At 54.9% G+C, this 25638-nt stretch overlaps 5 protein-coding genes across 6 annotated transcripts in view; all 5 read right to left on the bottom strand.

The window, feature by feature from the left end:
• LOC132080365 (protocadherin gamma-C5-like) overlaps positions 1 to 25638 on the bottom strand; it is a 230175-nt gene that overhangs the window by 147915 nt on the left and 56622 nt on the right. The window lies entirely within an intron of this gene.
• On the bottom strand, positions 781 to 4817 carry LOC132080612 (protocadherin gamma-B5-like). Its single transcript, XM_059483851.1, has 3 exons — positions 4751 to 4817; positions 3388 to 3566; positions 781 to 3315 (listed from the first exon to the last, which is right to left on the bottom strand). The coding sequence occupies exons 1-3, from the start codon at positions 4815 to 4817 to the stop codon at positions 781 to 783; spliced, it is 2781 nt and encodes a 926-aa protein (XP_059339834.1).
• LOC132080614 (protocadherin gamma-A10-like) lies at positions 9588 to 12221 on the bottom strand. Its single transcript, XM_059483852.1, has 2 exons — positions 9753 to 12221; positions 9588 to 9665 (listed from the first exon to the last, which is right to left on the bottom strand). Exons 1-2 carry the CDS (start codon positions 12189 to 12191, stop codon positions 9588 to 9590), a joined length of 2517 nt encoding a protein of 838 aa, XP_059339835.1. The 5' UTR covers positions 12192 to 12221.
• Positions 14170 to 18204, bottom strand: LOC132080615 (protocadherin gamma-B5-like). Its single transcript, XM_059483853.1, has 2 exons — positions 18150 to 18204; positions 14170 to 16958 (listed from the first exon to the last, which is right to left on the bottom strand). Exons 1-2 carry the CDS (start codon positions 18202 to 18204, stop codon positions 14170 to 14172), a joined length of 2844 nt encoding a protein of 947 aa, XP_059339836.1.
• Positions 18321 to 25605, bottom strand: LOC132080616 (protocadherin gamma-A10-like). Its single transcript, XM_059483854.1, has 2 exons — positions 23167 to 25605; positions 18321 to 18560 (listed from the first exon to the last, which is right to left on the bottom strand). Exons 1-2 carry the CDS (start codon positions 25603 to 25605, stop codon positions 18321 to 18323), a joined length of 2679 nt encoding a protein of 892 aa, XP_059339837.1.

Raw genomic sequence — 25638 nt, forward strand, 5'->3', positions numbered from 1 at the left:
CACCAGTGTACGAAATAAAGATCATGAAGAGGAAAACAGAGCGAAATGCCACCCGGACGGATGAATGGAGCAATCTAGCCGCACTACTGCATTCCCCCCAAAACGGGCGAAAATCTCTGCTTTCACTCAGAAAAAAAGAGTGACAGGAACTTTCTAAATTCGTTTCCTTCCTAAATCTAACGGGGACAAAACAAATTTTAACGAACGGGTTCGGGTAAAGCTATACACGAGTTCTAAGTACACATTCTCGGAAAAAATCTGTCAGGAAAGAAGTATTTCCAACACCAGATGTCAGCATTCTCTCTTTTTTTTTTTTTTTTTTTTTTTTTGCCTCGACTCCGTCCTGCAGAATCAGCCAGTCTCCTTCCACGGAATACGAACCTGCTTTCATGTAGCTAACACAATCAAATTTATAGAGCTCGAGTTTTGAAGACAAAACCTCGCCCCTGAGCCTGAACCTGTTACCAAACAAGAACAAAGGGCTTCCTGCTCTGCAGGAAGGGGGGATAGCCCCTTCCTTAATTCAGTCCGTCACGGGGACAGGACTCTGCACGTCATAAAAACATGACTCTGGGAAACAAGGAGAAACACTGAGAAACGCTGCACCTGGCCTAAAGGAGAGCTATCATCAAAGCCGGTCAGCTCAGGCTGTTACAGAGAAAAAATGAACAACTTCCGCTGCTACGTGGAGATACAGATGGAGAATACCCACTGGCACCGCGCAAAGAACACGCGGGAAACAATGAAGACAATTCGGGAACTTTTAGAAACAGAAGCACATCAGGCTTTACAGACCTGCGGTGCATCGGGATTGGCGGGCGGCTCTCCCACAACGATGTCACTGTTCATGCTCGGTTTCTCGCAGGAATCGCCGCCCAGAAGCTCCTCCGCCGACAGGATGGGCACCGGCGGCGGCAGCGGCGGCCAAGCGGCCTCGGGCACGGCGCGGGCGGGCGGCGGCACGCACAGGTTGTAGGAGTAGGGCAAGGTGCCCTCGCAGAAGTCGGCCGGGAAGGCGGCGCCGGCCAGCGAGAAGCGCTGCGCGCCCAGGCAGCGCAGCACGGCGGGCGGCCCGGCCCGGCGCAGCCGCGCCAGCACGGCCAGCGCCACGCTCAGCACCAAGAGCGCCGAGAGCAGCGCCAGCGCCAGCACCAGGTAGAACTGCAGCTCGGCCGCCGCCGCCGCCGCCTCGGCGCCCGCCGGCCGCTCGCTCAGCTCCGGCAGCGCCTCCTGCAAGCTCTCGGCCAGCACCACGTGCAGCGTGGCCGTGGCCGACAGCGCCGGCTGCCCGTGGTCCTTCACCACGGCCACCAGCCGCTGCTTGGCCGCGTCCCGCTCGCCCACGGCGCGCGCCGTGCGCACCTCGCCGCTGTGCAGCCCCACGCGGAACAGCGCCGGCTCCGACGCCTGCACCAGCTCGTACGACAGCCACGCGTTGCGCCCCGCGTCCGCGTCCACCGCCACCACCTTGGCCACCAGGTAGCCGGCCTCGGCCGAGCGCGGAACCACCTCGAAAGGCGCCGCCGCCGCCCCTCCCGCAGCCTCTCCCGGCCCGGCCGCCGCCGCGGGCCAGAGCACCCTGGGCGCGTTGTCGTTGCGGTCCAGCACGAAGACGCGCACCGTGGCCGTGGAGCTGCGCGCCGGCGAGCCGCCGTCCTGCGCCCGCACGGCCACCGTGAACTCGCGGCACTGCTCGTAGTCCAAGGAGCGCTGCGCGTACAGCGCGCCGCTCCGCGCCTCCACCGACACGAGCGGCGCCGCGCCCGCCGCGCCCGCGCTGCCGCCCGCCAGCCAGTAGCTCACGCGCCCGTTGGCGCCCGCGTCCGCGTCCCGCGCCTGCACGCGCAGCACCAGCGCGCCCGCCGCGTTGTTCTCCGCCACGTACGCGCTGTACGCCGCCTCCTCGAACACCGGCGCGTTGTCGTTCACGTCCGACACCTCCAGCACCAGCTCCCTGCTGCTCCGCAGCGCCGGCCTGCCCCGGTCCCGGGCCACCACCGACACGCGATGCTCCGACGCCTGCTCGCGGTCCAGCGCGCCCGATGTCACCACCTTGTACGAGCCGCCCGACGAAGCCGCGATCGACAGCGGCGCCTCTCCCGATAGCTCGCACGTCACCTGACCGTTCTCGCCGGAATCCAGATCCCGTACTTTTACCACGGCCACCACGGTGCCAGTCGGGGCATCCTCGGGCACGGGATTCGACAGTGACAGAATGGTGATCTCGGGCGCGTTGTCATTCTCGTCTGTGACGTCTATCTGCACTTCACAGTGCCCAGTGAGCCCGCCTCCGTCCTTCGCCTCCAAGGTGAAGATGTATTTACTCTGTCTCTCGAAATCGAGGGGACCCACTGTCCTCACTTCCCCGCTCTCGCTGTCGATAGTGAACAACGCTCTTACAGAGTCGGGGACGCTGCCAAAGGAGTAGGACAATCGCCCGTTAGAGCCTGCGTCAGCATCCGTCGCCCGTACCCGCAGCACCACCGTCTCCACTGGCAAATTCTCTGGCACTCTCGCCTCGTAGAGAGCTTTTCCGAACACGGGCGTGTTGTCGTTTAAATCCGTCACGTTGATGCGAACCTGGACAGTCCCGGACCTCGCAGGATCCCCACCGTCCACCGCTGTCAGTACCAACTCAAGCGAACTCTGCTTCTCCCGGTCCAACACTCTCTCCAGTACTAATTCCGGCTGCTTCTTTCCACCCGGCTTTTCTTGTACTGATAGTGAGAACGACGGGTTGCTGGTTAGTTGATAAGTCAGCAGCGAGTTGCTTCCTGCATCTGCATCTCGCGCCATCTCCAGCGGAAACCGAGCACCGGGAGGGATCCATTCACCGATCTCGAGGTCCAGAACAGCCTTGCTGAATATCGGGGAATTGTCATTTACGTCATCAATGGACACCTCAACGTGGAAAATGTTCAGTGGGTTGTGCACCAGCGCCTCGAAGCTGACAGAGCAGGTCGCCGACTCGCCGCACATCTCCTCCCGGTCCAGCCTCTCGTTCACGTACAGGTTCCCGTTCTCCTCATTCACCGTGAAGTATTGCTTCTCCTCGCTCAGCCGCAGCTTGCGCGCCGGCAGCTCGTCCGCGCTGAGCCCCAGGTCCCTCGCCAGCGGCCCCACGAGCGAGCCTCTGCCCAGCTCCTCGGCGATGGCGTAGCGGACCCGCTCGGCCGCCGCCCGGCACCACACGCACAGCAGCAGCAGCAGCGCGGTCAGCAGCGCTCGCCCGCCGCCCGGCCCAAGCCTCTGCCGCCGCCTCACCGCCATTCTCTGCCCGCTGCGCTCGCCGCGCTCCTGCCTCCTGCCGCTGCCCTGCCGCCCTTCCAGCCGCTCTCGCCGCCCACAACAGACACCGCTCAAAGCCACCCACACCGCTCGGGCCGCCTCTCGCCGCCGCCGCCGCTGCTGCTGTCGGTGCCGCTGCCGCTGCGGCCGGCGCCGGGCGAGCGAGCAGCCTGCGGGGGCAGGACGCTGCGGCGGCGGCGGCTCCAGCGGCGCTCGGCGGCGGCCAACAGCGACACCCGGAGGCGCCGCCGCGACACTGCAGCCGCCGCACGGCCGCGCTCAAGGGCGCCCGGCTTTGGGCGGGGCTCAGCGGCTGCACCGGCCCCGGGGGCTCTCCCCGACCAAAAACACCGACAGCGGCAGCTCCTGCTTAATTCCACTCCAAGTCGTTACTACGACTTGTGCTGGCGGGCGCTTTTAATGCATTCTTTTCAGTCACAGTGAACAGTCACATGCAAATATCCACGGCGCCCCACTAAGTAATGGATTTAAGCTGCTCCTAATAACATCACAGCCCATTTACATCAGCAATAACCGATAATATAGGGATGACTTCGAGAGCTTTTTCGCTCTGTCACGTCTTGAATTCTTATTAATTACTTGAGAAATATTTAATATGAGATATAGATCAGCCTAAAGCAATGTGACTATCCCCTGTGCCAAGAAGGCAGAATAACGTTTACTCTTTCGTTTCTGACTCATTAAAGTTGCTTCATCTGAGTTGTTTCATTCATCCCTATCTGAGCATCTGACAATGGAAAGCACAAAGGAACACTAAGTCCTTCATAGAGCAAAACAATGTTTCACACTTCCAATTTAAACTTTTTTTTAAAGGTCATTAAATTCATACCACTCCCATGGGCAAGAACATGCTAGACTTGAACATTTGGTGTATACCAAAAACTTTTCTTGGCAATATTTTCTATTTCCAAACCACTCACACCGGAAAGTTTTCTCTCAATCAAAACCTCCTTTCTTTTACTTAAAGACATTTGAATGGTGTCTTATGACCACTGGCACTCATAAAAAGAGCTCTGTCCATATTTCTTATAAGCTCAAAAAGAAACAGCAAAAATACAGTGATAAGTCTACACACAGGCATCATTTCTGTATGCTGCAAGACCTACACTCCTTCAGCCCTTCATCATAATAGAAATGTTCCAGCTCTCAGACCACTTCCATTATCCTTCTGGGAACTCTAGCCTATTTGGGATACTGGCCAAAGATCTCCATGCAGTCTCTGCTCTGACAGAAAGAGTTTAGAGGAGGGAAAGAATTCGCTCGACCTGCCAGGCAGAGTGCTTGTCATGCAGTGCAGGACACAATTCCAGCAGCAGGTGCCCATGGGCAGCCCATGGCCCACCTCATCACCCACCAATAACCCAAAGCATTCTCTGCAAAGCTCTTCCCTATCCCCCACTCTCTGTTTCAACTGGGGATTGCCCCACCCCAGCTGCAGGACCTTGCACTTTGATCCATTTCATGATGGCTGCACAGGTCCACTTCTCCAGCCCATCCCTGGCTGCCATCTCTGCCCTGCAGTGAATCAGGTCCAATCGGTGTCAGCTGCAAATTGCCTGAAGGTGCCTCAATCCCATTGGCCATGCAGGTGCTGAACAGAACTGGGCCCAGTCAGGGCCCTGCAGGGACAGCACAAGTCACTGCTTTGCACCTGGACATGGAGCCACTGTCTGGAACTCCCTGCAGGTGACTCTCCAGCCTGTTCCTCAGCCATTTGACAGCCTCCAGCTGATTGCCCAGCAGGTTCCTCTAGGTGATGGCCTGGGGGACACTGCACACCTTCTCCCACTGGGCCCTGCTCTGTCCATGGAAACCTTGGCTGGGCTGGGTGGTCACTCTGCACTTGGACAGCTGCAGCAGAGATCATCCTGCATGATTACACCACAGACAAAATGTTCGTGGCTGAGCACACCAGGAGTGCTTGTGAAACCCTTCCTCTGTGCACCTGGAAACATCCCAGGTGTGTGTGGGAACTGCACCTGCACTCGGGCAGCTGGCACAGAGGAGACCTTCCACATGAGATCAGACATCCTGAGCCTGAGCTCATGACAACAAGCAATGCAAGAGTCAGAAACACATGGAAATGGACAGATGCAATAACATTTTGTAGGTCTGCCTTGCTCTACAGAAGCAACTCAAATCACCCTGGACTCCATCAGGCACAGCCTGGTGTTATCTGTGACATGTGACAAGCAAGGCAATCACCCAGTTCTTCTCCAGCCTCACACACAGAGCTCCCCTCTCTGCTTTTTCTACCATGCCAGGCCACTGTAAGGTTTTCCTTGTGGCCATCTCCTCACTGCTCAAATCCATCATTAGATGATAATGCTCTGCAGGCACACCCAGCAGGGAGGGACAATTGTCTGCTCACCACCATTATGATAAGGAACTGAAGGATTCTAGAGCACACAAATGATAAACAATCTTAATAAAAAATCAGTAGTCATGTAACTGAGAATAGCTTATGAAACCATTTGCTTTAATGGAATCTTCTCCCCATCCTTATCACATGCTCTGTTCCACAGAGAGGCAAAGTCTACTAAAGTCATATTTCCATGTATTTCTCCCAACAGGAAAAAGAAGATAAGTCACTCCAATATCTCCTTCCTTCCACTCCCACTGCAAAAAGAGCAAGGGACATTAACACACCATACATTACTCAAAAAAAGGTGGATTGTTCATAATAATTATACCCAAATACTGAGTAAATCAAGGGAAATGAAACAAACCGAAAAACCCACAAAACACCCCAAAATATGAATCAGATCAGGCAAGGAAGCATTAGAAGACAACAAGGAGTCAGAGATGCCCAGTGTCAAGTCTTCTAGGCCTTTATTGCAGGCCCTAAAATTCATACCTGAGAGCACCTGGAAGTCACTGAGAAGCTGCAAGTGTGTGGCCTTCAGGACTTAGATGGGACAATAATACAGCAGGTTCATTTGAAGAACGAGTCCTCTCCTCGGTAACTATTTCTACTGCATGGCCTGCTCACCTTGCACAGTTATAAACACATCTTTCTAAAAAGCTTCTCATTGGCCTCTTTCTCAAGGCAAATTTTCTGACAAATTACAACAGATTCTCTTCTTGCTTCTGCTTCATAGCCCCTACACACTGTTCAATCTAAAATGACTGAAGTAAGCATGTGATGAAAAACCACAGTCACTGTCTCCTATTTAAAACAGTGACCTGGAATGTGAAAATCAGCTGCAACCTTCCTAAAGACAAAGCCCTGAATTAAGTGTAATTACAATTCTGAAGAAACTCTTTATCCCAGTGTGCCACAGAGATACAGATGGATAATCGAGGTTTCACAGAGGATTAATTAGCTCATCCAGCCAAGAATTATGTTCAACATGAAAAGTTACTGTGGAAAATGTTACCCTTGGAGGACTGACATTGTCTTTCATGACAGGGACACCAGAATCAGAACAACAATGGCACTGACATTGGTACCAAGCATGAAATCCAACCATTTCTCTGCCACACCCACACTGAGTCCCCCATTTGCCTGGCACAGAACTGAGCTCTCACCCTCCTCACTCTGCGTTTGCAGCCTTCAGTTTACACATCAACACCAACCACAATTTTGGTTCCATGTTGGCCACAGAGAAAAACAACACCTTGGGGAAACATCCATTCATGAAGTTGTATTTGTTGAATGAAATATTCAAGGCCAGGCTGGCTGGGGCTCTGAGCCACCTGCTCTGGTGGAAGATGTCCCTGCCCATGGCAGAGCAGCTGGAACAAGATGATCCTTAAGGTCCTTTGCAACACAAACCATTCTATGATTCTGTGTTTCTACGATAATATGACTACATGGACAGCTTCAAGGGATTGATAAGAGATATTCTCCCTACTGGATAATTATGTGTTTTGGAGTTTGCAAGATGGCCAGACAAATTCAGCTTTACTCCTTAACAAAAACACAAGCAAACCAACCAACCCAAACCTACCTCACCCAACCCAACCCAACCAAATTATCCAAAGGAACTGAAATGAACCCAGACAAGAATGGGAAAATGCCAGAAGAGTATCAATCATGGCCTCACATGGCAGACTGGGTCAACTGCACTATATACACAACCCAGCAAACTGGACTGGAGCCAATACACAGGGGCCTCACACAGGAGCTCAAACCACAGGCCCCAGGCTGTCATTTCCTTGGACACTAAGGGATAGAAAAAGCTTGGAACCAAAGCTGCGGGCATCTTCCAAATACCAAGATAACCAAAACTGGACACAATTCATTAATTCATTTTGAATTGAATCACAGTGAACTCCAGCACCAGCCCTGTCTCTGCATACACAGACTTCTCTCTGGCCAAACATAACAGTACAGCAAATTTTATGTACAGACATGATTAGAAGAAAACTTGTGTGCACAGTTTCTCAGAGCCCAAACATCACAATTAAGGTCATCTGTTCCTGCCAATTATTTGAACAAGTGGGAAATCTCATATATGCCATAAATTATTACCAGCTCTGTCAAAGACCCACACATCCAAGTATCACCTCAAAGGCAACGTCACCATTTTTCAGCACAGGGACTCCTTAAAGCATGTGGAACTATCACTTTTGATGCAAAGGAATATGGGACTCGAACTAGGCCCTTTCAGTCCAAACCACACAAATGAAAATCATAAGACTCCTCCTGACTCATTTTCAGAAGGCCAGCAATAGCCCCGGGGATCAACTACACACATGCCACACCCTCCTCACACACCACAAACCCAACACTCCCACATAAAGGCATCACAGCTCCCATGGTTAACAGAGACCTCCAGAATTTAGTGAGACTCCATCAAAAGGAAATTTGCCCAGACAGTATCTTCATACTGCTATTGATAATATTAGACATGTCACCCTAGCCATGGGACAAGAAAAAGCATTTATTAAAGAGATGTTCTCAAGAAACATCTCTAAGGAAGTCTCTCTCATTTAGCCTGTAACCATGAAAGAACCATCTTCAGATGATCAGGAGAGCAAGACAGAAAGTTAACACCTGCAGGAAAGAAGAGCTCACAACACACTTCTGGGTTATATAACTCAGAGTAGATGATTGATGATGCTGTTTATAGGCACTGAATACACACCTTGCAATTCCCATACCCCATAAATACAAAATTAAGTTTTGCAGTGACACAATTATGATGACCAACAAATACTTATTAAGGACCTGCCAGGGTTCTCCATGCAGCTGGAATATGGATCTTCTAAACAACTACTTTGGGGAGAAGAACTCCACAGTCCTTCATGCTAGAGATAGAAACTGGACAAGGAATGGAGGAAAACATTCCGCTGAGTCTTTCAGCAGACATTCACACACAGCTCACAGCACTCAGATTTCCTACCCTTCACACCATCCATGCTGTCCTTTCACCCATCTGTCATAAAAACATGAGAGAGTGGAGGCCCAGTACCCAGACCATTCCTCTTCCCAGCACCAATTTAACACATCTGTCTGTACATCTCTGTGCTGTGGAAGATACATTTGCTGCTCACTGGAGTTTTGTGAAGAGCATTCGTAGGTCTGAAAGGAAAAGCTGGGCAGTCTTCCAAGAGACACAGAGTCAGTGAATATCTGCTCAAAGGGAATTATGCCCACCTTGTATCTCCCACTGCACCTTGAATCTCTCCCTTCCCATCCAGGCAATTCTCTTGCCATGCTACATATTCTCTAGCCCAGGCTCATGCAGCTCCATATGGCAGAGGTCTACATTAAAACAACCAGAAAACAACCAAACAGTTCTACCATTTCCTCCTCCACATGCCGATGCCCGGAGCCTTTTCAAAGAATCACTACTTTGACAGGATCCTTCACCCCCATAAAGGACAGAAATACATCATCTAGGACCACTTGCTGCCTCACCAAATTCTTTCTTCAAGACAAAGACCAAGGCATGGATGACACAAACACTTCCTGCAGACCTCCACTAGGTATTATGGACAACAATAAATGTGGAGAAGAATGTGCAGAGACGTTCCACGCAAAGGCATCAGCATTTTGTTCAAGACACATTCTACCTATTCAGGCACATGTGCTCTTGATAAAACACTGGAGCCTCCTAAAAAGTTGTATTTCTCAATAACGTGATCCATCCCTTAAGAAGATATAATACTAAGAGCAAGACAGATTCTACACAGGTCACCTGACATAGGGCAAACAATAACTGGAACCGGATCAATACCCAAACCTCCGACCTACTACAGCCTGCCAACAGCAGCCTTCTCCCTCCTTCCTCCTTCACACACGGGAACGCGGAGGACCCACCCCAGGTTCACACAATGACAGAAATGGGTACCAGCCTCCGAAACTTCACCAAAGGAAACTTTACCACGCTTTTAGTCAAAGTCTCCTATCCAAGCCAGAGAACACGGCGGGGAAAGGGCAGGGCACTATCAGGAGAAAGCGTCGCGGAGAAAATCTGGACAGAGGAACTCACCGAGGAAGGGGCGGGATCCGAGGGGAGGGCGCCGGCCGGTTCCTCGTCCCCGAGCAGCGGCGCGGGCTCGTCGGGCGGCGGCCGGGCCGGGAGGGTGTCGCAGCAGCTGGCGGCCGAGAAGCGCAGGTGGCTCTTGCGCGAGTCGGCCGTGAGCGACACGTCGTGCGCGTAGGACTGCAGGAAGGCGCGCACGCCGTCGATGCCCACGAAGTGCGAGACGGGCACGCCGCGCGAGGCGCCGCTGTCCGGCGGCAGCAGCTGCTGGCGGTGGCAGCGGCGCAGGCGCAGCGCCAGCAGCAGCAGCAGGAAGGCCACGAAGAGGCACGAGACGGCGGCCACGGCCAGCACGAGCCAGCGCGTCAGGCTGGCGGCCGGCTCGCCCGGCGCCGCCGCCTCGTGCGCCGCGCTGCCCAGCTCGGCCAGCAGCTCGGCCACGCTCTCGGCCAGCACCACGCTCAGCGTGGCCGTGGCCGACAGCGCCGGCCGCCCGTGGTCCCGCACCAGCACCACCAGGCTGTGGCGCGCCGCGTCGCGGGCCAGCGGCGAGCGCGCCGTGCGCACCTCGCCGCTGTGCGGCCCCACGCGGAACAGCCCCGGCTCCGTGGCCTTGGCCAGCTCGTAGGACAGCCACGCGTTCTGCCCCGCGTCCGCGTCCACCGCCACCACCTTGGCCACCAGCGCGCCGGCCTCCGACCGCCGCGGCGCCAGCTCCACGCCCGACCACGCCGCCGCCGCGGCCGCCGGCGGGTACAGCACCTGCGGCGCGTTGTCGTTCTCGTCCACGATCTGCAGCCGCACCGACACGTTGCTGCTCAGCGCCGGCGCGCCGCCGTCCTCCGCCCGCACGCACAGCTGCAGCTCGCGCAGCTGCTCGTAGTCCAAGGAGCGCAGCGCGTACAGCGCGCCCGTCTCCGCCTGCACCGACACGTACGACGACAGCGGCGCGCCCCGCACCCGCCCCTCCGCCAGCCGGTAGCGCACGCGCGCGTTCTGCCCCCAGTCCGCGTCCGTGGCGCGCACCGTCAGCACCAGCGCGCCCGCCGCGTTGTTCTCCGCCAGCCGCGCGCTGTAGCGCTCCTCCAAGAACACCGGCGCGTTGTCGTTCACGTCCAGCACCCGCAGCGCCAGCACCGCGCTGCTCTGCAGCGACGGCGACCCGCCGTCGGCCGCCCGCACCGTCACGTTGTACTCCGACACCTGCTCCCGGTCCAGCTCTCTCGCTGTCACCACGCGGTAGTAGTCATCAAACGATTTCTCCAGTCGGAACGGGACATCCTTTTCGAGCGAGCACCGAACCTCACCTTTCGCTCCAGAGTCCGGGTCCTGCACGTGCAGCAGGGCGACCACCGTCCCTGCCGGGGCATCCTCCGAGATCTCACTTAGCGCCGACGACACTGTGAGTTCCGGGGCATTGTCGTTCACATCTGTTACGGTAACTATAAGTTTGGCAGTGTCAGAAAGGTCTCCCCCGTCATGTGCTTGCACCTCCAGTTCGTAGGAATAGCGTTCCTCGAAGTCTAGGCTCCGTAGTAGTGTGATATCTCCTGTGTCAACGTCTAACTGGAAAATCTCTGAGGCTTTCTCTGTAATTTTCTTGAACAAGTAGTTCACGTGTCCATTCGGCCCCTCGTCCCTGTCGGTGGCAGTGACAGTGACGAGAACTGAGCCCACGGGCACGTCCTCGGGCACACGCACCGTGTACTCCGCCTGGCTGAACACGGGCGCGTTGTCGTTCGCGTCCAGCACCGTCACGCGGATCCGAGCCGTGCCCGTCCGTGCCGGATCGCCGCCGTCCATCGCCCTCAGCACCAGCTCGTGAAACGCCGCCTCCTCCCGGTCCAGCGCCTTCGCCAGCACCAGCTCGGGACGCTGATCGCCGCCGGGGCCCGCCTGCACGGCCAGCGAGAAGTGCTCGTCACCGCTCAGCTCGTAGCTCTGCAGAGAATTTCGGCCCGAGTCTGGGTCGTGAGCGTCTGGCAGGGGAAATCGCGACCCCGGAGCTGTCGTTTCGCTCACTCTCAATTTTTTTTCTGCCTCTCTGAAGTAAGGCGCGTTGTCATTAATATCCGTGATTTCCGCCTCGATTACATAAACCTGCATCTGTCCCTCCACTATCAGCTCACAGCGCAGCACGCATTGCTGTGCACTCTCGCACAGCTGCTCTCTGTCGATCCTCTCCGCCGTCACTAAATGTCCCGTCTTCCCATGCAGAGCGAAATACTGCGTCCTACCTTTGTCCAGGATATGAACGCCGCGATCTCGGATCTCCGGCAGCTGCAGCCCCAGGTCCTTGGCCACGTCGCCCACGAACGAGCCCTTGGGCATCTCCTCGGGCACCGAGTAGCGCAGCTGCCCCCACGCCGCCTCCCACGCCGCCAGCAGCACGGCCCAGAGCAGAGCTCGCTGCCGCCGGCCCCAGCGCCTCCCCGCCGCGCACATCTCGGCCGCGGCTCCGCCGGCACCGCAGCACCGCCGATCCAATCCCGCTGCCACTCAATGCTCTCAGCTCCTGCACCGAGCGCAGCTGCCGGTGCCTCCGCCTGGCTCCACAATGGACCAGCACCGCGGGGACGATCGGGGACCACAGGTTCGGGCAGGGAGAGAGCAACCGAGTGAGCCGATCCGCAGCGGGCGGGGCTGCCGGTAGCGCTCCGAGCTTCCTCTCGCTCCTCTCGGTCAACAGCGGCGCCCGCAGCCTCCTCCCGGCACTGCAGGCACCGAGCGCTGCCCGGCGCTGCCCGCCCTGCCTCGCTCCGTACCGGGCACGGTCGCCACCGAGATGTCGCTTTTCGTCCAGCGCCGATCTCCTGCCTCCGCATTTCTCCAGCCCATCTCTGCTTTCATCCTCCAGGGTATCACCACCGGGAGAAGGGAGAGGCATTCCATGGGCGTGGTTCTTTAACCGAACGGGAATATCATAATTTCCAAATGTCATTATACGTAAACTAAAATACATATTTTACCCATATTAATCTTATCCTTTTTGTTCAAAAGCACCTTCAACAACAGGCTCGCATAGAGAAAAAGGGATGATACCATATCCCGAACAAACAGAGCTATCAGGTTTATTAACACAAGCAGGACGAAAGCAATTGCATGCTGCTTGAAGTCAGGGGTTAATTTTTACAGGATTCAATTATAAGTACAAATAAAGATGCAGCTGAAACTCTCTCGGTAATCTTTCAGGACTTGAAATATTTGATATCCTTTCCCAAGAGATGCCTAGTGTTTCCTTACTTTATACAGTTTTACATTTGGTCCAATCATTGTAGCTTTCCCTTTTTTTTTTTTTTTCTAAAAGCAATGTGTGAAGCACTAAAGCTCATTAGTAATCTAGTCACATAAGTATTTCTTAATGACCGTGATGCGATATGCCCTCAAGAAAATATATATGGGACCGTAGAACAAAAGTACAACACTTGAAACTCTTCTGACCACTAATCAACGTACAAATGGGCTTGATTCAAGTGCCTGAACCCTCCTGTGGCCAATCTCCCTAATACGTGATCCCTTCGTATATCAGATGTTTATCCTAGTAAACAGAATCGCAAAAATTTGCTTTCTCGATATATTTGACATCTACTAAAACCCCCAAAATCTTTGTGCAAAGAGGATAGAAGAATAACAATCTCTGAAGCGGAAATCTTTCAGCACTCTCACCAGTGTACGAAATAAAGATCATGAAGAGCAAACAGAGTGAACTGCAAGCCAGGATGCATAAACGAAGCCATCTAGCCTCGCTACTGCATTCCCCCTAAAGCGGGGGACAATCTCTTCTATCACTCAGAAAAAACACTCAAAGGAACTATCCATATTCGTTTCCTTTCTAAATCAAACAGGGACAAAACAAATTTTACGGAAGGGGTTACGGAAGAGCTATACACGAGCTCCAAGCAAACCCTTTCTGAACAAATCAGTCAGGAAAAAAAAAAATATCTTCAACACCAGATGTCGGTGCTCTTATTTTTTTCCCCAGACTCCTTCATGCAGAATCAGCCTTTCTCCATTCACAGATTACTGAACTGCTTTCAATGTTGATAACACATTCTAATTGAGAGAGCTCGAGTGCTGAAGACAAAACCTCGCGCTCAAGCTGAACCCATGACCAAATCAGAACCAAGTATTTCCGGCGCGCCATGAAGGGGGAAAAACCCGTTAATTCAGTCCGTCATGGAGACAGGACAGTGCAACTCACATAAACAAAACTCCGGGAAACAAGGAGAAACACTCAGAAACACCGCTACTAGCCAAAAGAAGCTCTATCATCAAAGCCTGCCATCTGAAGCGGTTACCGAGAAAAAACGGTAAAACTTTTGCCGCTGCGTGAGGATACACATGAGGAATACCCATTGACACCAGGCAAAGAACAAGTGGGGAAAAAAGATGACGTTTCGAGAATTTTAAAAACAGAGGAAGCTCACACATTACAGACCTGCGGTGCGTCGGGATTGGCGGGCGGCTCTCCCACAACGATGTCACTGTTCGTGCTCGGTTTGTCGCAGGAATCGCCGCCCAGAAGCTCCTCCGCCGACAGGATGGGCACCGGCGGCGGCGGCGGCCAAGCGGCCTCGGGCACGGCGCGGGCGGGCGGCGGCACGCACAGGTTGTAGGAGTAGGGCAAGGTGCCCTCGCAGAAGTCGGCCGGGAAGGCGGCGCCGGCCAGCGAGAAGCGCTGCGCGCCCAGGCAGCGCAGCACGGCGGGCGGCCCGGCCCGGCGCAGCCGCGCCAGCACGGCCAGCGCCACGCTCAGCACCAAGAGCGCCGAGAGCAGCGCCAGCGCCAGCACCAGGTAGAACTGCAGCTCGGCCGCCGCCGCCGCCGCCTCGGCGCCCGCCGGCCGCTCGCTCAGCTCCGGCAGCGCCTCCTGCAAGCTCTCGGCCAGCACCACGTGCAGCGTGGCCGTGGCCGACAGCGCCGGCTGCCCGTGGTCCTTCACCACGGCCACCAGCCGCTGCTTGGCCGCGTCCCGCTCGCCCACGGCGCGCGCCGTGCGCACCTCGCCGCTGTGCAGCCCCACGCGGAACAGCGCCGGCTCCGACGCCTGCACCAGCTCGTACGACAGCCACGCGTTGCGCCCCGCGTCCGCGTCCACCGCCACCACCTTGGCCACCAGGTAGCCGGCCTCGGCCGAGCGCGGAACCACCTCGAAAGGCGCCGCCGCCGCCCCTCCCGCAGCCTCTCCCGCCGCCGCCGCCGCGGGCCAGAGCACCCTGGGCGCGTTGTCGTTGCGGTCCAGCACGAAGACGCGAACCGTGGCCGTGGAGCTGCGCGCCGGCGAGCCGCCGTCCTGCGCCCGCACGGCCACCGTGAACTCGCGGCACTGCTCGTAGTCCAAGGAGCGCTGCGCGTACAGCGCGCCGCTCCGCGCCTCCACCGACACGAGCGGCGCCGCGCCCGCCGCGCCCGCGCTGCCGCCCGCCAGCCAGTAGCTCACGCGCCCGTTGGCGCCCGCGTCCGCGTCCCGCGCCTGCACGCGCAGCACCAGCGCGCCCGCCGCGTTGTTCTCCGCCACGTACGCGCTGTACGCCGCCTCCTCGAACACCGGCGCGTTGTCGTTCACGTCCGACACCTCCAGCACCAGCTCCCTGCTGCTCCGCAGCGCCGGCCTGCCCCGGTCCCGGGCCACCACCGACACGCGATGCTCCGACGCCTGCTCGCGGTCCAGCGCGCCCGATGTCACCACCTTGTACGAGCCGCCCGACGACGCCACGATCGACAGAGGCGCCTCTCCCGACAGCTCGCACGACACCTGACCGTTCTCGCCGGAGTCCGGGTCGTTCACGTTCAGCACGGCCACCACAGTACCTACTGGAGCGTCCTCAAGCACCGGGCTCGATAGTGAAAGAATGGTGATCTCGGGAGTGTTATCATTCTCGTCTGTGATGTCGATGTGCACTTCGCAGTGATCAGTGAGCCCGCCGCCGTCGGTCGCCTCCAGGCCAAAAACGTATTTTTTTTCCTCCTCGAAATCGAGTGGAGCAACCGTCCTGATCTCTCCACTATCGCTGTCGACAGTGAACAATGAGGGTACGATGTCTGCGACGTTGCCAAAGGAGTAGGAGACTCGTCCATTTGAGCCCACGTCCGCATCCGTGGCCCGGACCCGCAGCACCAACGACCCCGCTGGCAAATTCTCAGCCACTCTCGCCTCGTAGACGTTTTTGCTGAACACGGGTGGGTTGTCATTTAAGTCCGTCACGTTGATGCGAACCTGGACAGTCCCGGATCTCGCAGGTTCCCCACTGTCCACTGCCGTAAGTACTAGATCAATGGAACTCTGTTTCTCTCGGTCCAACGGTCTCTCCAGGACTAATTCCGGCTGCTTCTTTCCACCTGGCTTTTCCTTCATTGCGAGTGAGAAAGACGGGTTGATGGTTAGTTGATAAGTCAGCAGCGAGTTGCTTCCTGCATCTGCATCTCGTGCCATCTCCAGCGGAAAACGAGCACCGGGAAGCGTCCATTCACCAATTTCGACCTCCAGAGCAGCCTTGCTGAAGACTGGGGAATTGTCATTAACATCCTCGATCGCCACCTCAACGTGGAAAACGTTCAGTGGGTTGTGCACCAGCGCCTCGAAGCTGACAGAGCAGGTCGCAGAGGCACCGCACATCTCCTCCCGGTCCAGCCTCTCGTTCACGTACAGGTTCCCGTTCTCCTCATTCACCGTGAAGTATTTCAGCTGCTTCTTGCCGCCAGACGCCACCTGCAGCTTGCGCGCCGGCAGCTCGTCCGCGCTAAGCCCCAGGTCCCGCGCCAGCGGCCCCACGAGCGAGCCTCTGCCCAGCTCCTCGGCGATGGCGTAGCGGACCCGCTCGGCCGCCGCCCGGCACCACACGCACAGCAGCAGCAGCAGCAGCGCGGTCAGCAGCGCTCGCCCGCCGCCCGGCCCAAGCCTCTGCCGCCGCCTCACCGCCATTCTCTGCCCGCTGCGCTCGCCGCGCTCCTGCCTCCTGCCGCTGCCCTGCCGCCCTTCCAGCCGCTCTCGCCGCCCACAACAGACACCGCTCAAAGCCACCCACACCGCTCGGGCCGCCTCTCGCCGCCGCTGCTGCTGTCGGTGCCGCTGCCGCTGCGGCCGGCGCCGGGCGAGCGAGCAGCCTGCGGGGGCAGGACGCTGCGGCGGCGGCGGCTCCAGCGGCGCTCGGCGGCGGCCAACAGCGACACCCGGAGGCGCCGCCGCGACACTGCAGCCGCCGCACGGCCGCGCTCAAGGGCGCCCGGCTTTGGGCGGGGCTCAGCGGCTGCACCGGCCCCGGGGGCTCTCCCCGACCAAAAACACCGAGAGCGGGAGCTTCTGCTTAATTCCACTGCAAGGCGTTACTATCTGAGATATGTTGGCGGGTGCTTTTAAGGAATTCTTTTCAGTCACATTGAATAGTCCAGAGAAAATATTCATGGGAAAGCAGTAAAGAATGGAATTCAGCTGCCCTTACTAAAATCACGACCCATTTACACGAGCAATAACCGACAATACAGGAAAGACTGCAAGAGCTTTTTCGCACTTCTTCTGAATTGTCCTTTTATTATTTGGCATGAATTAATTGGAGGTATAGATCAGTCTAAAGCAATGTAAGCAACCCCTGTGCAGCGATAGCAGAATAACATTTACTCTTTTGTTTCTGACTCATTCAACTGGCTTCATCTGCATCTCCATATGTGAGCTCATGAAAATAGAAAGTGCAAAACACCTCTGAGTCCCTCATAGAGCAAAAGAATATTTTCAGTTTCCATCTTTAACTTTTTTTTGTAAAAGCCATTTAATCGACAGTTGTGAGATGAGTAGGAACAATTTTTGCTAGACTTGAACATTGGAGGCATGTCCAAAACTTCTCTGGACATATTTTCCCTTTTATGACAACCCACTCTGAAATGCTTTCTCCTAAACAAAATCTCCCTTCTTTTAGTTCAAAATACTTGTCTGCTGTTCTACAACAACTGGCCGACGTAAAGAGCTCTATCGATATTTCCGATAAACTTATTCATAAAGTGCAGACAACAAAAACAAACTCAGAAAGGCCTACACAGAGGTATAATTTCTCTATGCCTCAAGACCTACATTCCTTAAGTCCTTCTGCATAACAAAAATATTCCAGCTCTCAGGCCACTTCCATGATCCTTCTGTGAAATCTAGCATGTCCATTGGGATTTTGGCCCAAGATCTCCATGCAGTTTATGCTCCCACGAAAATGAATTAGAGGGGAGGAAGAATATCCCTCAAACCTGCCAGGCAGAGTGCTTGTCATGCAGTGCAGGACACAATTCCAGCAGCAGGTGCCCATGTGCAGCTCATGGCCCACCTCATCACACACCAATAACCCAAAGCACTTCTCTGCAAAGCTCTTCCCTGTCCCCCACTCTCTGTTTCAACTGGGGATTGCCCCACCCCAGCTGCAGGACCTTGCACTTTGATCCATTTCATGATGGCTGCACAGGGGCCACTTCTCCAGCCCATCCCCGGCTGCCATCTCTGCCCTGCAGTGAATCAGGTCCAATCGGTGTCAGCTGCAAATTGCCTGAAGGTGCCTCAATCCCATTGGCCATGCAGGTGCTGAACAGAACTGGGCCCAGTCAGGGCCCTGCAGGGACAGCACAAGTCACTGCTTTGCACCTGGACATGGAGCCACTGTCTGGAACTCTCTGCAGGTGACTCTCCAGCCTGTTCCTCAGCCATTTGACAGCCTCCAGCTGATTGCCCAGCAGGTTCCTCTGGGTGATGGCCTGGGGGACACTGCACACCTTCTCCCACTGGGCCCTGCTCTGTCCATGGAAACCTTGGCTGGGCTGGGTGGTCACTCTGCACTTGGACAGCTGCAGCAGAGATCATCCTGCATGATTACACCACAGACAAAATGTTCGTGGCTGAGCACACCAGGAGTGCTTGTGAAACCCTTCCTCTGTGCACCTGGAAACAGCCCAGGTGTGTGTGGGAGCTGCACCTGCACTTGGTCAGCTGGCGCAGAGGAGACCTTCCACATGAGATCAGACACCCTGAGCCTGAGCTCATCACAACAAGCAATACAGGAGTCAGAAACACATGGAAATAACATGGACAGATGCAATAACATTTTGTAGGTCTGCCTTGCTCTACAGAGGCAAGTCAAATCCCACTGGACTCCATCAGGCACAGACTGGTGTTATCTGTGACATGTGACAAGCAAGGCAATCACCCAGTTCTTCTCCAGCCTCACACACACAGCTCCGCTCTCTGCTTTTTCTTCCATGCCAGACCACTGTAAGATTTTGCTCGTGGCCATCTCCTCACTGCTCAAATCTATCAAGAGATGATAATGCACTGCAGCCACGCCCAGAAGGGAGGGACAATTGTCTGCTCACCACCATTATGATAAGGAACTGAAGGATTCTAGAGCACACAAATGATAAACAATCTTAATAAAATATTAGCAGTCATCCAACTGAGAATGGCTCATCAAACCATTGGCTTAGGGGGAACCTCCTCCCCATCTTTATCACATGCTTTGTTCCACAGAGAGGCAAAGTCTACTAAAGTCATATTTCCATGTATTTCTCCCAACAGGAACAGAACACAAAGTCACTCTCATATCTCCTGCCTTCCACTCCCATTGCAACAAGAGCAAGGAATATTGGCACATCATATGTTACTAAGCAAAGCTCCATTGTTGATAATAGTATGTATAGCAAATACTGAGTAAATCAACGGAAAACAAAACAAAGCAAACAACACCCAGAAAACCTGAAATCATTAAGGAGATAAGGCAAGGAAGCATTAGAAGACAACAAAAAAAAAGAGATGTTCACAGGGAAATCTTCTAGGCCTTTATTGCAGGCCTTAAAATTCATCTCTGAGAGGACAAGGAAGTCACTGAGAACTCAATCTGCAAATGTGAGGCCCTGAGGGCTTACAGAGCACAGCAGGATAGGGGGAGTCAGTTGAAGAATGAATCGTCTCCTCAGCAACTCTTTCTACTGCATGGCCTGTTCACCTTGCACAGTTCTGAAACCATCATTTTAAACACCTTGTGATCGGCCTTCTTCTAAAGATAAATCTTCTGACAAATTACAACAGATTCCCTTCCTGCCTCATCTGCATAGTACCCAAACAATGTTCAGTCTTAAGTGGCTGAAGTAAGGATGTCCTGAAAAACATCAGTCACGGTTTCATATTTCAAAGAAATTACTTGATCTGTGAAAATGAGCTGCAACCTTCTGAGAAACAAAGGCATGAATAAAAGTGGAATTACAATTCTGAAGAAACTCTATAGCACAATGTGGCCAAGAGATAAAGATAATGGAGCTTTCACACAGGATTAATTACCTCTTCCAGCCAAAAAATATGGTTCAACATGAACAGTTTTTGTGGAAAATGTTACTCTTGGAGGACTGACATTGTCTTTCATGACAGAGACACCAGGATCAGAACAACAATGGCACTGCCTTTGGCACCAAGCATGAAATCAAACCATTTCTCTACCAAACCCACACTGAGTCCCCCATTTGCCTGGCACAGAACTCAGCTGTCACCCTCCTCACTCTGCATTCACAGCCTTCAGTTTCCCCATCAACACAAACCACAATTTTGGTTCCATGTTGGCCACAGAGAAAAACAATCCTTGGGGAAACATCCATTCATGAAGTTGTATTTGTTGAATGAAATATTCAAGGTCAGGCTGGCTGGGGCTCTGAGCCACCTGCTCTGGTGGAAGATGTCCCTGCCCATGGCAGAGCAGCGAGAACAAAAGGATCCTTAAGGTCCTTTGCAACACAAACCATTCCATGATTCTCTGCTTCTACGATAATATGATTACATGTACAGCTTCAAGGGATGCATGAGAGATACAATCCCTACTGGATAATTATGTGTTTTGGAGTTTGCAAGATGGCCAGACAAATTCAGCTTTACCCCTTGGCAAAAATACAAGCAAACCAACCAACACAACCCTACCTAACCCAACCAAATTATCCAAAGGAACTGAATGAACCCAGACAAGAATGGGAAAACACCAGAAGAGTATCAATCATGGCCTCACATGGCAGATTGGGTCAACTGCAGTATATACACAACCCAGCAAACTGGACTGAAACAAATACACCGGGGCCTCACACAGGAGCTCACACCAGAGGCCCCAGGCTGTCATTTCCTTGGACACTAAGGGAATGAAAAAGCTTGGAGCCACAGCTGCGGGCAGCATCCAAGTACCAAGACAACCAAAACTGGACACAATTCATTCATTCATTTTGCATTGAATCACAGTGAACTCCAGCACGAGCCCTGTCTCTGCATACACAGACTTCTTCTCTCTGGCAAACATAACATGGAAGCAAACTCTGCATACAGACATCATTAGATGAAAGTTGTGTGCAAAATTTCTCAGAGCCCAAGCATCACAACTAAGGATATTCTGTTCCTCCCAATTATTTGAACAAGTGGGAAATCGCATATATGCCATAAATTATTACCAGCCCTGTCAAAGACCCACACATCCAAGTATCACCTCAAAGGCAACAACACCATTCTTCAGCACATGGACTCCCCAAAGTATGTGTGCCTGTCACTCTTGATGCAAAGCAATATGGAACCCAAACTAGGCCCTTTACGTCCAAACCACACAATTGAAAATCATACGACTCCTCGTGACTCATTTGCACAAGGCCAGCAATGGACCTAGGGATCAACAAAACACATGCCATGTCTCCACCAGGACCTCCTCACACACCCAACACTCTCTTCTACCCCTTCCCGCCTCCCGTGGATAGCACAGATCATCAGAATTTAGAGAGACTCCCCAAAAGGAAAGTTACTCAACCACATCTCCTTACCATGGCTAATATTGGACTTCATATCTGAGACATGGGACAAGAAAAAAGCATTTATTACTGAGATATTTTAAGAAACTTGTCTATGGAAATGTCTCTGTCTTTTCACCTATAAACATGAAAGAACCATTTTCAGATGATCAGAAGAATGAGACAGAAAGTTAACACCTGCAGAACTGAACAGCTCACAACACTCTTCTCTGTTTGTATAGCTCAGAGTAGACGACTGATGATGTTGTTTATAGGCACTGAATACACAGCAATTCCCATGCCACATCTGTTACAAGTACAAAATAAAGCTTTGCAGTGACACCATTATGATGACAAACAAATATTTATTAAGAACCTGTCAGAACTCCCCATGCAGCTGGAATACAGATCTTCTAAACAATTCCTTGGGGAAGAAGAACCCCATATTGCTTCATCCTAGAAATAGAAGATAGGGAATGGAGGAAATCATTCCCTTGAGTCTTTCAGCAGACATCCATACACAGCTCACAGCATTCAGATTTCCAGCCCTTCACACCATCCATGGTGTCCTTACACCCAGATAGATTAAAAACGTGTGACAGTGGAAGCCCAGTTCTCCAGACCATTTCACTTCCCAGCACCAATTTCACACAGCCAACTGCACATCTCTGTGCTATGGAAGCTACACTTGCTGCTCACTGGAGTTCTGTGAAGGGACTTCATAAGTCTCAAAGGAAAAGCCGAGCACTCTTCCAAGAGACACAGAGTCAATTAATATCTTCTCACAGAGAATTATGTCCACCTTGTATCTCCCACTACACCTTGAATCTCCCCATCCAGGCAATTCTCTTGCCATGATAAATATTTTCGAGCCAAGGCTCATCCAGCTACATTTGACATAACTCTACCTTAAAATAAAATTACAAAAAAAAAAAAAAAAAAAAAAAAAAAAAAAAAAGTTCTGCCATTTCCTCCTCCACACACAGCCATCTGCAAGCTTTTCAAAGAATCACAACTTCAAGAGGATCCTTCATCCTCATAACAGATAGAAAGACATCATCAAGGACCACTTGTTGCCTGGTCCAATCCTCTCTTGGGGGCATGACGAAAGCATGGATGAAACAAACATTTCCTCCTGATCTCCACTATGGATCATAGTGAACGATAAAGGCTGAAAACACCGTGCACAGAGGTTCCACACAAAGCTATCAGCATTTTGTCCAAGACACATTCTATCTATCCAAGCACGTGTGCTGTTGGGAAGACGAACGAATCTACTAAAAAGTTGTATTTCTTAATAACGTGATCTATGCCTGCAGAAGAGCCAATGCTATCAGGAATACAGATTCTACACAGCAATGCTGATACAGGGGAGCAACACATGGAACACGATCAATACCCAAATTTCCGACCTAAATACAGCCTGCCAACAGGAGACTTCTCCCTCCTTCTTCACATACTGGAACCCTGAGGAGCCACCACATTTTTACATACCGACAGCAATGGACACCACCCTTCAAAATTTCATCGAATGAAACTTTACCATGCATTTAATAAAAATCTCCTAGGCAAGCACGGGAACACGGCGGGGAAAGGGCAAGGCACTATCAGGAGAAAGCGTCGCGAAGAAAATTTGGACAGAGGAACTCACCGAGGGAGGGGCGGGATCCGAGGGGAGGGCGCCGGCCGGGTCCTCGTCGCCGAGCAGCGGCGCGGGCTCGTCGGGCGGCGGCCGGGCCGGGAGGGTGTCGCAGCAGCTGGCGGCCGAGAAGCGCAGGTGGCTCTTGCGCGAGTCGGCCGTGAGCGACACGTCGTGCGCGTAGGACTGCAGGAAGGCGCGCACGCCGTCGATGCCCACGAAGTGCGAGACGGGCACGCCGCGCGAGGCGCCGCTGTCCGGCGGCAGCAGCTGCTGGCGGTGGCAGCGGCGCAGGCGCAGCGCCAGCAGCAGCAGCAGGAAGGCCACGAAGAGGCACGAGACGGCGGCCACGGCCAGCACGAGCCAGCGCGTCAGGCTGGCGGCCGGCTCGCCCGGCGCCGCCGCCTCGTGCGCCGCGCTGCCCAGCTCGGCCAGCAGCTCGGCCACGCTCTCGGCCAGCACCACGCTCAGCGTGGCCGTGGCCGACAGCGCCGGCCGCCCGTGGTCCCGCACCAGCACCACCAGGCTGTGGCGCGCCGCGTCGCGGGCCAGCGGCGAGCGCGCCGTGCGCACCTCGCCGCTGTGCGGCCCCACGCGGAACAGCCCCGGCTCCGTGGCCTTGGCCAGCTCGTAGGACAGCCACGCGTTCTGCCCCGCGTCCGCGTCCACCGCCACCACCTTGGCCACCAGCGCGCCGGCCTCCGACCGCCGCGGCGCCAGCTCCACGCCCGACCACGCCGCCGCCGCGGCCGCCGGCGGGTACAGCACCTGCGGCGCGTTGTCGTTCTCGTCCACGATCTGCAGCCGCACCGACACGTTGCTGCTCAGCGCCGGCGCGCCGCCGTCCTCCGCCCGCACGCACAGCTGCAGCTCGCGCAGCTGCTCGTAGTCCAAGGAGCGCAGCGCGTACAGCGCGCCCGTCTCCGCCTGCACCGACACGTACGACGACAGCGGCGCGCCCCGCACCCGCCCCTCCGCCAGCCGGTAGCGCACGCGCGCGTTCTGCCCCCAGTCCGCGTCCGTGGCGCGCACCGTCAGCACCAGCGCGCCCGCCGCGTTGTTCTCCGCCAGCCGCGCGCTGTAGCGCTCCTCCAAGAACACCGGCGCGTTGTCGTTCACGTCCAGCACCCGCAGCGCCAGCACCGCGCTGCTCTGCAGCGACGGCGACCCGCCGTCGGCCGCCCGCACCGTCACGTTGTACTCCGACACCTGCTCCCGGTCCAGCTCTCTCGCTGTCACCACACGGTAGTAGTCGTCAAAAGATTCCTCCAGTCGAAACGGGACGCCGTCGTCGAGTGAGCAGCGCACCTCACTATTAGCCCCCGAGTCCCTGTCCTTCACGTGAAGCAGGGCTACCACAGTTCCGGATGGGGCGTCCTCTGAGATCTCACTTAGTGCCGACTGCATCGAAATCTCTGGCACATTATCGTTGACGTCTTTCACAGCGATCACGACTTTTGCCGTGTCAAACAGGCCTCCCCCGTCATGTGCCTGCACCTCTAGATCGTAGGAGTCGCCTTCCTCGAAGTCCAGGCTCTGTAACAGGGTGATTGCTCCCGTGTCAGCATCCTGCTGAAAAATCTGCGAGGCTTTCTCTGTAATTTTTTCAATCGAGTATTTCACCTGACCGTATAAGCCCTCATCCGCGTCCGTGGCAGCGACAGTGACTAGTACGGAGCCCACGGGCACGTCCTCGGGCACACGCACCGTGTACTCCGCCTGGCTGAACACGGGCGCGTTGTCGTTCGCGTCCAGCACCGTCACGCGGATCCGAGCCGTGCCCGTCCGTGCCGGATCGCCGCCGTCCATCGCCCTCAGCACCAGCTCGTGAAACGCCGCCTCCTCCCGGTCCAGCGCCTTCGCCAGCACCAGCTCGGGACGCTGATCGCCGCCGGGACTCGCCTGCACGGCCAGCGAGAAGTGCTCGTCACCGCTCAGCTCGTAGCTCTGCAGAGAATTCCGACCCGAGTCAGGGTCATGAGCGTCTGGCAGGGGAAACCGCGACCCCGGGGCTGTAGTCTCGCTCACTCTCAATTCTTTTTCTACCTGTCGAAAGCTGGGCCCATTGTCATTAATGTCTGTGATTTCCACTTGGATCCCATAAACCTGCATCTGTCCCTCCACTATCAGCTCACAGCGCAGCACGCATTGTTGCACTCTCTCGCACAACTGCTCTCTGTCGATCCTCTCCGCCGTCACTAAATGTCCCGTCTTAGCGTGCAGAACGAAATACTGTTCACTACCTTGGGAGACAACGCGGACGCCGCGGTCTCGGATCTCCGGCAGCTGCAGCCCCAGGTCCTTGGCCACGTCGCCCACGAACGAGCCCTTGGGCATCTCTTCGGGCACCGAGTAGCGCAGCTGCCCCCGCGCCGCCTCCCACGCCGCCAGCAGCACGGCCCAGAGCAGAGCTCGCTGCCGCTGGCCCCAGCGCCTCCCCGCCGCGCACATCTCGGCCGCGGCTGCTCCCCGCTGCCGCCTGCT

This window comes from Ammospiza nelsoni, chromosome 16 (genome assembly GCF_027579445.1).
Source record: "Ammospiza nelsoni isolate bAmmNel1 chromosome 16, bAmmNel1.pri, whole genome shotgun sequence".
NCBI classification, from domain to species: domain Eukaryota; kingdom Metazoa; phylum Chordata; class Aves; order Passeriformes; family Passerellidae; genus Ammospiza; species Ammospiza nelsoni.

Bases quoted from the DNA above. Each gene is read 5' to 3' on its own strand.
- LOC132080614 (XM_059483852.1), bottom strand. From the start codon at position 12,191: ATGTGCGCGGCGGGGAGGCGCTGGGGCCGGCGGCAGCGAGCTCTGCTC. The intron at 9,666-9,752 runs GTGAGTTCCTCT...TGGCTTGGATAG, and splicing joins CGGATCCCGCCCCTTCCTCG to GAGACTTTGACTAAAAGCGT.
- LOC132080612 (XM_059483851.1), bottom strand. From the start codon at position 4,817: ATGGCAGCCAGGGATGGGCTGGAGAAGTGGACCTGTGCAGCCATCATG. The intron at 3,567-4,750 runs GTCCTGCAGCTG...GGCGCCCTTGAG, and splicing joins GAAATGGATCAAAGTGCAAG to CGCGGCCGTGCGGCGGCTGC. The intron at 3,316-3,387 runs GCGGCCCGAGCG...GAAGGGCGGCAG, and splicing joins AGCGGCGGCGGCGGCGAGAG to GGCAGCGGCAGGAGGCAGGA.
- LOC132080615 (XM_059483853.1), bottom strand. From the start codon at position 18,204: ATGGGCTGGAGAAGTGGCCCCTGTGCAGCCATCATGAAATGGATCAAA. The intron at 16,959-18,149 runs GTCCTGCAGCTG...GGCGCCCTTGAG, and splicing joins GAAATGGATCAAAGTGCAAG to CGCGGCCGTGCGGCGGCTGC.
- LOC132080616 (XM_059483854.1), bottom strand. From the start codon at position 25,605: ATGTGCGCGGCGGGGAGGCGCTGGGGCCAGCGGCAGCGAGCTCTGCTC. The intron at 18,561-23,166 runs GTGAGTTCCTCT...TCTCTGCTGCAG, and splicing joins CGGATCCCGCCCCTCCCTCG to CTGTCCAAGTGCAGAGTGAC.